We start from the raw sequence: 11,649 nt of genomic DNA, 5'->3' as shown, positions 1-11,649 counted from the left end.
CGCTCGTGAATGCTGAAAATTCCTGTTTTGGCTTAACGGGCGACGCTTATAATGAGTCCGTCCTGAAGAATGCGTTAAGTCCTTATTTGCTTCACCCTCAGACAAATGCGCTCTGTTTGCGAGTGGCTGGGCTCAAAGGACTGTCTTTTGTTCTGGACCAGTGGGCTGTTAAAAACGCGAAAATTGGCAGGCAAAATGGGAATTGCAAAAAAAAATTGCCGAGCACAATAACTGTGAAAAAAAATTGGCTTGCGTTCTGGTGGCCCCCACCTCTGGCCGCACTCCCCCCCCCCCTCGTCCCCACACAGGCCAATCCCTTCACATCGACCACTGCCTAGGCAGTCCATCGTCATCCAATAACGCACGAGCTCGTTAGTCGGATCGTTGTCGCATTTGGTGCTGCGATGCCTGGGCACCGCGCACCTGCCCTGAAGTGGCAGTCGCCACCCGCCTATGGCAAAGTTCAATGCTGAGTGTTTGGAGGGGCTTCTGTGGTCAATTCTTCCAAATCCTGTGCCTCGGTGTAGGTGCGTTGGTCACTCACGGGACGACCCGGGGCAGCTGGCGTTGGCTTGAATGCCTAGCTGGATAAAATGGTTTTATTTAATCGGTAGAATCTCAAAGGTCATTGTGTATATATATATTCATATTGACTGCTGAGAAACGTAAGGAGGTTTGGTTAGGACGCATCGCTCGAGGGGGTGATGGCTGATTGACAAGACGGATGAAATTGCAACCAAAGGAAAAGAGAGAAAGCACCCAAGAGGACGATGGGAGTGAGACGGATTGTGGCACCGCAGGACCAGGAGGGATGGCACGGGGAGGCCTTCATCCAACAGTGGGTAGACAACTTATGATAATTGTGGTGATGATGATGATCAAGAGGCCCTTCATCCAACAGTCGATAGAGAATGAATGTTGATACGTGTATATTGCTGCTTTGAATCAGATAACTCATTCTTAGGCATGCGACTGGTTGCTGCATCACGTTTCACCTGCGCACAGATTAGAACAGCCCGATGTAAGCAGAGCGGCCCACCATCACGACATCGGCGCGCGTCTCGTGCACCCCCTCCACCTGTTCCACATTTTACAGGAACAGCTCAGCTCTAACGACCAACAATCTGAGCTATCCGCCAACTATGACCGTGCTCAACCCCAATTCACGGAGTCACGCAACGGCGATGGCAACTTACAAATAAGGAAGCTTTGCGTAGAAATGTTGAAGACAAACGCTAAGCGTGGGTTAGTCGGCAAGTGCCGTGCTTCAGCGTATGAGCGTTTAGGAGTATCCGGCATAAAGGGGCTGACGCACACACGTGTTAGCTTTTAAAGATAGCTTTTATTTATTTTTTTGACATTTGAATGTGCAACTTAAAGAAATGTCTGGGGCACACGTGTTTACGCACACATACACACACACACACAAGACTTGTTAAAAACAGCTGTTATGGAGCCTTTGGCCGTGAACAATTCACCATTAAACATCTATGATGACCGTATAAAAAGCAAATACAAAACGTTACGTTACTCCAATTAGCAAGTTACAGTAAATTACAAAAAGAAAACAGTCACGGAATACCCGGTGAGACAAAAATTGCAAACGGCTTTCAAAAAAAAAGTTTTTTTTTTTTAAAGAACCAATTTGTTCACGATATAAATACAAGAAACGGATCGACACGCGTTGGAGGAATGTGCATGTTCATTCGAAACGCCGGGCGCGGGACAAGCGGTAACCGCGGTTGAGGCTCGACCCGTGGTGTGCGTCGTTTCCTGCAAGGGATTCTCCCAATGGGTTCATCACAGCGTGTTTATGTGTACTGCGTGTTGAACTTCTTTCGCACCGTACGTAGCCAACCGTGCTAATCGGAGGCACGGGAGGAGGACAACAAGACAAACACAAAATGCAGTTCTAAAGAAATGAGTTTGTCAATCCAGGTGATTTAAAAGTGCATAGCCCCAGCAGCTTCCTAATATCGGGAAGGAAGAGCGTTCCAGACGGCCGCAGAAGCGCGTCTGAAAGCGCCGCGCGATGCGGTGAGCGCCGTCTTTGTTCGATGGTTCAGCCGAAAGCCGCGACGAGGATGTCCGCAGTTCGCGTGATGGTTTTGTGCTCCTTTGACGAGATCAGCGAGTCAATTGTGGCAAGCACTTTTTGTGTAATGAGCGCGACCCTAGGCACAGAGCCCCATCCCGTACCACCCAAGCAACCCGTGTTCATTGTTCATGAGGGAGTAGAAACCAATCGGAATACGAATGCAAATTAAAGTGCGTTTACCCACAGCATTGCGACCTAGGAATAAAATATGGACAGCGTTAAAATGTTAACGAGACTTGTAACGGCCTAAATGAATGAGCGGGGTTAAACACATTTCTCAGGACAACGGTTTAGCTATACAAAGACAAAGATTGCCCCCGTGTAGCCTTCACAGACTGTTGGGGCAAGTGCTGTTAGCGAGCACCTATTAAGGCCGGCCGCCTTTGTCTCCCTAGTGGCGATGTTTACACATCGCATCAGGTACACACACACACCCTATAACGCTGCACCAGGTTGTGTCTCGGTTTTGTTTTTTTGCGGAAAAGGTAAAAAGAGTCATCTGCTGTTTCTAATAGTTTACAAAGAGTGCCATTGACGTGAAAAAATCGGGGTCTGTTTTTTTTATGGATCACAATGATTCAATTTATAAACAGTATAAAAATACGATACACTTTCATTGTAACAACCAGGCTTAAAAAAACTAATAAAGATAAATAGTGAATGCCAAAAGGCACAATTGCTCATTATAAGACACGTGGGTATTCAAATGAGACATTTTAAAGGAGTTGTCTGTGTGTGTGTGTGGTGCGGGAAAGGGTTAAGTTGTAACGTGGCATTTATTTATTTCCAAACTTTCGTTTAGTGCCGTTTTGTTGTAATTGGAAACAGGCGTCGTGGGCCCTCAGCCCTGCTCGCTGTCACGTGGCGAGCTGAAATGGCATCGGCATCTCGTGTGCCAGTGCCACTCTTGAAACAAGCAATTTAAAAAAAATGTTGGGGCATCCATCAACAAACAATATTCCTCCTAACATCAGACAGAATATATTGCAAATCATAACAACGTTACAGTAAGTAACAATATAAATGTAATGGTAATACATAATAGATCATTTACAAGCGTATACATATTTTTTACATTTAAAGGCCTTGGCATTGACTGAACTGAACAATGTGGTAGACGTGACGATCTTTTTACGCTTTTAAAGAGGCACCCACCCAAAAAAACAATCTATTGCATTGTCGTATAGTTTATTAAGTTTTAATCTTAACGCATGTATCCAAAATATAAAATTTTATAAAAACATAAATTAAATATACATACTTTAAAATATGAATATATTGTTCTTGTTAGAACCTACCCCGGAAAGGTTTCACATCAGCGCTCACATAACCATGAAGGGAGCTGCATTTATTTGATCTGATTGATGCATTACGCTATTTCAGACAAAGACCGTTTTTTTTTCCTTCCGGAAACTGGCATGGTGGCACCCATCAGGGTCGTGAGTTTAGATCCTGGTCAGCCTTCAACTCGGCCTGCCATGCCATCCAGGCGGATAACATAGGTACCAGTTTGCAGTGGTTTTGCGAGGGACATCAGACCGTTCCCGCAATAGGAATGTCAGAGTTCCACTATCGCCTTTGACTCAGACGAACACCGCCAAATATCCATTACACCAGAAAAGGCACCTTGACGTTTCTTCGTAACATGTTCAGTTGCAACCCACCTTACTCGGCTGAAATGTGCAGCCTGTGCTTAGGGTCGTACCGTGCGAGGTTTGTGTATCGTTCAACGGTGAATTTGTTTGTTTGTTACGTGGCATCGATTACATTCGCTACTGGGAGGAGTGGCGGTGCAGCGGTTGACGCTTCGCTCTACGAACCGGGCACGTGGCGTTCGAATCACGGCCACCACTAAATCTCGACGGGTCCTGGGCTCTAACCCTTCGCCGGCCCTTTGTACTGACCGGCGTGGGGAAGCGTAATCAAAACATCCCCGTGACTGAGGCAGCCTGTGGAGGTCTCTAACCAGCAGTGGCTTGTACGTACATATGTTGAAGATTTTTCGCACAGTACGTAGTTGACTAAAGCCTGTAATATTGCTATTATTACCATCATTACTGTGCTTCTTGGGCGGCGTTTCCATACAGAGAACCCTTATTTAACAGTGTTTGACCACTGTTACAACGCATAAAAAAGCCTTGTTGTGAGTGGGATTGGAGTCCGTAATAATAGGGCTTCGATGCCATTTAAATTGGGTCTACCAAATGTCACCCTATCATGTGATTAACGTGCGCGCCAGGCCTCAACGTATATTGCTTCATTTAGTTACATTGGCAAGACAGCTTAAAAGTCGCCATTACAATAAATTGTGTTTTGAATTCATCTAAACGTTTAAAATAATAATAATAATTTATACACTGCAATGTTGATTCTGAAATGTATAGTGCAATTAAGGCACCATTACGCAATCTACATCAAAAACCTCAAAAGCGTATAATATACATAATGCAATATTGAGTTCTCCTCGTGCATTTATTAAGATCTGGCAAGAGTGGATGAGCTTTAATTGAATACACAAGTGGTGAACAATTGAAACCATCTGAGAAAAATCGCCTGGTGCCGCCCTCTCTCTCTCTCCCAGCGGGCCGATTGCGTGCATTGATTCCCACTGCCCCGTGTTGAGGCAGTTCTAAAGAGGGGGTTGGTGGGTTGGGGGGGTGATGGGGGGTGATGGGGGGTGTTGTCTCGGCACGGCACCTGTGGTCAGCCCTCGGGGTAGCGGCCGTGATCTGAGCTTGTTATTCCCAGCTCTCGGTGTGGAAGGACCTCTCTGTCCATCTGTCAAATTCTGTAATAAACCACACGTCCTGGATGAGATGTCCCGTTCACTGCCTCACCGCCCCTCCATCTCTCACCACCCACCTTTCACTGCTCACCACTCACCACCCCTCCCCCACCTCTTACCGCTCACTTCTCACTGCTCACCACCCACTTCTCAACACCCACCGCTCAGCTCCCACCTCTCACCACCTCTCAGCGCCCCCACCTCAGCCACTATGGTTTTTCGGGCCGCGGGATTGGAGTCAAACCGTTCGGCCGGAGTGCGCCCACGTCGCCCAGGATGGGTCGAGTATTGTAGCGGGATGTTGTCGCGCCAGACTGCTGCAAGGGGAACAACCGCCGCCGGAGATCGTAGGGCGCGCGCAATCCTCACCTAATCCACCCACTGCGCGTCTGGCTGAAGACGCCAACAGAACCTTTGTGTGTATATATATATATTTATATATATTTGTACTCTCCGGGAGCTCAATACTACAGAAGGCATTTTAGAGTTGTCCGACCGAGAACTCTACGTTACTTTTATTTTGTTGAATGTTGGGGCGACTGGGGAGCCATAGAGAAGTGTTGTATCGTCCAATAGCATTGTCCAGGAACACATAAATTGTGAGTTATACATTATTGGTTTTTAAAATATATTTATATATGTAGGGAGACCAGAGAGACACATTGCAAAAAAAACGTGCCTGGGAATTGTTGTGCACGTCGGACCCCTTGAAGGTCTGTCGCATTAGGACACGGACGTCTCCAATGTGCCGTGCCCACATCTCAGTGAGCGCCACAAGATTTATATTTTTGTGCCTTGGCTTACCCATCACCCTCGTCTATTCAGGCTGCTGACTCACAGAACTCACTCGCGCAGTCGGAATTCATAGTGAAGTCCCGTCCACGTTCTCTACTGAGATGTTTCCTTCGTGTGTGCGCATGTGTGTGTGTGCGTACGTGTGTGCGTGTGTGTGCGTGTGTGCGTGTGTGCGTTCCTACGCAATCTTTTGTTTAACTTTGGGGGGCGCGTGGGCATGGCGGGCCTTCTTGGCCCAGCGGTTGTTTTCTTCTGGCGCAGCGACGGCGACAAATGCGGTGTGGTCTCCTCTCTGCGGATTGCGCAGATGGAGAACATCAGCCCTCCGTGTAGATGGAGGACATCAGCCCTCCGTGTAGATGGAGGACATCTGGCTTGGACAGCGATCCATGGCGGTGATGTGCAGGAAGCTCGACATTTCGTCCATCCCGCCTGACCTCACCGATTCGGCAAAGACCCCTGCCATGCCAGAGGAGAGATCGTAGCCTGCAGAATGCACGACGCACGAATACAGAGCGCGCGGTTATCGGGGATCGCTCGGGTAACTTTACACGTTTCATCACATGACCCAGCAGTGTGCAATGTTCATACAAACCACGCGTCCACGTACGTGGAACCGCGACATGGCTACTCGACGAGCATGTTGATGGTGTGTATATTTTAGCGTGTTATTCGTAATAGGCAGGGCTATATTTAAAGTTGATGACTTCTCCAGTTCATCAAAATGGCCCGAGGCTGCCTCTAATCATAGAGGATCTGTAAAAAAAAAATTGCAATACATTTCCACCCTTAATCTTAGAGGCCAGGATTCAGAAAGGCATTGGAAATGTCGAAGTGGGGAGAGGGCCCTGGAACCGGTTACAGGTTACCGCTGCCATTAAGCTCAACTGCAGCGCTTGCACAAAATCGCACCGCGGCAGCAGACGAAATTTCGCACCGTGGCAATTTACGGCGGCGTTCAAGCTACGCTTTATTGACCGTCGGATCTGCATCTGATCGAACCCTTTTTGGCTCCCGCTCGCCGACGAACAGATGTCTTGCTCGGGGCCCTGGCTGGTACCCCGCAAACGGCGGAAGTAGCCGCTAAAAGGATGCACGTGAACGGGGCTCCGTGTTTCGCTCCGACCGGAGCCCCCCCCGATGGGATGTAATGAGAACAAGGTGAGTTCAAACCCACCCCTCCCCGCAGGTGAGACCCGTTCGGTGAGCGCGAAGCCTCGGCTGCGAGCACCGCGGACGATCACTTCTCACTCCTCCTCCTCCTTCCTTCTGTCGTCGCGTTAACTTGTTCCGGGCCGCGCGCGCTGAGCGAGATCCACTCGGGCGGCCGGGGAACCCTTTAAAGCGATTCCCATTCACCACGTTTATTGTCTTGGACGGCTCCCTCCCCCTCCCACCCCCCTCTTCCCCTCCCCTTATCCCTCCCCCACCCCTCTGCCACCCCCTCCTCCACCTCCTCCCGCCTGCATACTGGGCTAGCAGCACCCGTGGAGCGAGGAGGGATTGTTCGTGTCGGACTCGCTGCGCTGCATTACGGCCGGCACCGTGCCAGGTTTCCCACTTGCCCCGAGCCCCGACTGCAGCTGGGACGAGCCCAGCAATGGGCGGCCGTGCTGGCACCGGCGGCTCGTGCGTGTGTGTGCGTGTTTGTGTGTGCGTGTTTGTGTGTGCGTGCGTGTGTGCGCGTGTGTGTGCGTGTGTGCGTGTGTGTGTGTGCGTGTGTGGGTGTGCGCGTGTGTGTGTGTGCGTGTGTGTGCGTGCATGTGTGTGTGCGTGTGTGCGTGTGTGCGTGTGCGCGTGTGTGTGTGTGCGTGCGTGTGTGCGTGCGTGTGTGTGCGTGTGTGTGTGTGTGCGTGTGTGTGTTCGTGTGTGCGCGTGTGCGTGTGTGTGTGCGTGTGTGCGTGCGTGTGTGCGCGTGTATGCGCGTGTGTGCGCGTGTGTGCGTGTGTGTGTGTGCGCGTGCGTGTGTGTGTGTGCGTGTGTGTGCGTGTGTGTGTGCGTGTGTGTGTGTGCGCAGGCCAGGGGCCAGCCGGCTCGCGCACAGCGACCGCATTAGTTTTCTCACGGCGTGCGTGGATTTGGTGGTTCTCGGAGTGGCACTGTAATTGGTTATTAGCTCACGGTTTTGTTATTCTCAGAATTACCCCGCGAGTGGGAATATTTCGGTCTTGAGCTGCGCAGATCTTTGATACGTTCCGTTCGTGCACGATTTTTGCTTTTTTGCGGCCGATACCTGATAACGCCACAGCCGAGGAATGTCAGCCTGATAATTTGTTGCGAGCGATACGATCACGATACAATAAAACGTGGGTTCGTGTAGCACCGAACATGCGATGGGCAGCCCAAGACGCTGCACAGAAACGGTGGGAATATTTATTTTATGGAGAGAGGCAGTCAGCAGTGAGCCAAAGTAAACGGGAAGGTCATGAGCCTGGACTTAAGCAGGGAGTCGACAGCACGGATGGATGGGGGGAATCCGTTCCAGACCTAAGGACAGCAGAGGAGATTGAACGACCTCCCACAGAAAACAAAAGTCGATATAAGGGAAGGAGGACATACTGCTGAGAGTGCCGCGCAAAGCAATGAAAGCTCGTCACTGGGACCCTCCAAAATTGATGTGAATCCGCAACGAAGATTTCAGAGACACGTCACGTAGATGGTTCAAAGAAAATAAAATAAGACTACGACGTTTTGTTTTCTTTGAACCATCTACGTGACTTTACCGAAAGACCCAAAATAATATGAATTCCTGCAGTGACGAAAGCTTTAAGTCAAGATTTAAGATTTCAGAGCCCAAAATTAAACACATTCCTGCAGAGGGAGCCGGTAGGAACGTTGGGTTGCTCGGTCAATGGCCAGGGTCAATGGCGGCGTGGTGTATTCCGCAAATATGCCCGACTGTGAGGGCGGGCACAAGCCGGCGTGAGAAGGTTAAACGTTGAGTTTTATAAGGGCACCACGGGGTGACCAGCCCCGCCCCACCCAGCCCCACCCCTCACACCCCCACCCAGCCCCACCCTCCCCACCCAGCCCCTCCCCACCCTCCCCTCCCCACCCAGCCCCTCCCTCCCCACCCAGCCCCTCCCCACCCTTCCCTCTTCACCCAGCCCCACACCTCCCATTTTTTGATGCACGACGGACGGACACAATAATCCCCTGTGGGCTGGTGTAACCTGGCGGTTCCTACCAGTACAAAGTTTTCGTCATTGGTTCTGGGGAGGTCTCTACCCAGCAATGGGTAGAAAAAGAATAATCAGGCTCCTGTTGCTGATTACAACGCTGATGTAGATGACATGAACAACTTAGCCAGAACACTATTCAGGAGAAATGGTGCCCAAACTGAGCGTGGATTCTCGCGAGACAATTCGAAGCTCCACGCGGGGCCACGAGCTGGGTCACCTGCGTGGGCCGACAGGGTTCGCTGGAAGACATCGAACCCTCCCGCGAGGCCACCGGGTGGCAGCTCGTCGTAGGAGAGGCTGCACGGGCTCACGCGTTGGAACGACTCGGCGAGGCCGTGCGTGGACGACATCGAGTAGATGTTGCCTCCGTAACCTGGACGGAGACAACAGCAGCAAAGAAGAGAGAGCGAGATATATATGTGTGTGTTTTATACCGGGGGTCACGGGCACATACACACGCGGCTCCAACCATTGCAACAATACGGACACGTTTGGAACATCATTTGCCAGTAAAAAATATGATAATTGTTTTTTTACCCTTCTATCTGGCAACAAAACTGTCACCTTTTTTACAAGGAGTCATGTTTGCATAGACCACAATACCTGCAGTCATAATGCAAACAAAAAACATAACTCTGATAATGTTATGCACTGTCCTTGAAGATGATTGGTCCATCTGGTCTTTTGGCGTCATCTGGCCCAACCCATGTGAGACTAGGCTCTAAGGAAAGCTGTCTCGGGTCTGGACCAATTAACTTCAAGGACAGTGCATACATTATCAGAGTTATGTTTTTTGTTTGCATTATGACTGCAGGTATTGTGGTATATGCAAACATGACTCCTTTTAAAAAAAAAGGTGTCAGTTGTGTTGCCAGATAGAAGGGTAAAAAACCAATTATAATACGGACACGTTTTAGGCAAACAAAAATATCGGCCAGGGACAAAGGTCCGTAGATTCTCAGAGCTCCAGGTTGGTGAAGCAACAAACCGTGCCGTGGGTTTTTTTCCAGTCTCAGGTGATGCACGCAGGTGGGTTGAATATTGTAAGCTGAAGGCAACGGGCAGTGATGATGAATTGTGATCGATTGTTACGACGATGGTGATAATGATGATGCACCAGTGCTGCGCGCCACCAGATGACTTCTCCAGAGAAGCCACGTGGGCTGCGTGTGCATCGTCTCGTGGTGCAAATGTTGACCAAGAAGCCACTGCCATCAAATTCCACGACCTTCTTGACAAAGGCGGCATGGGGAGGCCGTCTTTACAGCAGCGAATTGTCCAAACCGCTGTAAGAAGATGTTGTATGTCAAATATCGATGGGCGGTATCCATTGCAGTGTTAAGCATGACACACAGCCTAGATTGAAAACTAATTTCTCTCGATTGAAAATGCATTTCTTGAGAACTGCTTTTTGCGTTTAGTTTGTTGTCCTTCCCCCCCCCGCACCTCCGATTAGCACGGCTGGCTACGTACGGTGCGAAACAAGTTCAACATACATACACATCCCTTCAACCGAATTGGCTGTCGCCCCCCCCCCCCCCCCGTGTGTCGGGTAATTTATCTAAACTCATCCTGACCTAATTGGAGACTTGACGACCGAACATGCGAGCGATGCGACGATAATGCGGCGCTCAACTTCTGATATTACTGAACCCACTGAGCGCTGGCCCACACAGTGACGACGGTCTAAAAAAATACATGCGCCTCCTCCGTGGAATAACCGTGCTAGTAAATGAGCGCGAATCACAGGTGCTGCTACGACTTTTATTGTCCCACGTGAAGCCGATTGTGTTTCATCGTTTAACAGCAGTAGCAGCAACAACAACAAAGCTGGCAGTTAAACGTGGAACATGCCAAGGGCATCTCGGATCGCACGCAGGAATGCTGTCGCAGGGACACTTGGAATCGTTCGTGGCACGAATCGCATGCGCGCCCTTTAAAACGCTTTTTAAAAGATTATATTTCGACTGCAGACTTGACTGACGTCAGCGATGAAGCAATTGCTGTGGGCTTTAAGTCTCGGGCAGTGTGCAGGAATTTAATTATGTCTTAATCACACAGATACACAAATCCAGCCACGGTCTTTTGGCCGTGGCAGAGAGAAAACTTTTTTAAGTTTGCTCGAGCTGTCAGAGCTGACTGATCAATTTATTGTGCATGACCCATGACTTGAGATATTATCGCTCAGCCGAAATACATTTCGCCTGCAAGCTTGACGGAACCTGTTTTCATTATTTTATTAACTCCGCTTGCCAATATTTCTTGACGTTGTTCACATGTGGGCGCCAACGCTCTCCAGAGTGGCCGAGGCGATAGCAAAAGACGTCCACATCAAGGAACCTGGCTTGAAGACATGCTATTAAAAAAAATGTATATCACGTAATATATAAACACCCGTGTCTAGAAATAATCTGCAAGTTAAATGATCACGCCCCTCCTGGCAATAATTTTCGCTGAAATCGGACGTTATTTATTTAACGCAGCTACAGGCTCGTCGTCGTCGTCGTCGTTTGCAGCGTGCGAGCGAGACACGGGGAAGTGCCCCGCGCAGATTACGGATGACGCTACTCGGGCGCTGGGGATGAGCGATGGTGATGGGTTAGGGGAGTGACGCGCCGGGGCAGGAAACGTTCAGCCGGGAATCACATCGCGCTTCTAAGACTTGGGGGCGGCGATCTGCTTTAATGGAAGTCGGGGCACAAGTCCAAGGGTGTCGTCTCAGCGATCGTCATTGCTCGTCGTTGCTTCATTCGAGTGACGCGACAGTGCCAAGGGTTGGCAGCGAGAAC

At 49.8% G+C, this 11,649-nt stretch overlaps 1 protein-coding gene across 1 annotated transcript in view; it reads right to left on the bottom strand.

The window, feature by feature from the left end:
• Positions 1–1,331: 1,331 nt before the first annotated feature.
• LOC144941132 (zinc finger protein GLIS3-like) overlaps positions 1,332–11,649 on the bottom strand; it is a 76,244-nt gene continuing 65,926 nt past the window's right edge. The window contains exons 10-11 of the mRNA XM_078867658.1: positions 9,078–9,233; positions 1,332–6,164 (exon numbers count right to left, since the gene is read on the bottom strand). Of these exons, the coding sequence (XP_078723784.1) occupies positions 6,022–6,164; positions 9,078–9,233 (299 nt within the window). The 3' untranslated portion in view covers positions 1,332–6,021. The remainder of the gene's footprint in view (positions 6,165–9,077; positions 9,234–11,649) is intronic.

Source organism: Lampetra fluviatilis, chromosome 24, assembly GCF_964198595.1.
Source record: "Lampetra fluviatilis chromosome 24, kcLamFluv1.1, whole genome shotgun sequence".
In the NCBI taxonomy this organism is placed as follows: Eukaryota; Metazoa; Chordata; class Hyperoartia; order Petromyzontiformes; family Petromyzontidae; genus Lampetra; species Lampetra fluviatilis.
The sequence above is the reverse complement of the archived record's forward strand: the minus strand, read 5'-3'. Positions and strand labels throughout refer to the sequence as shown.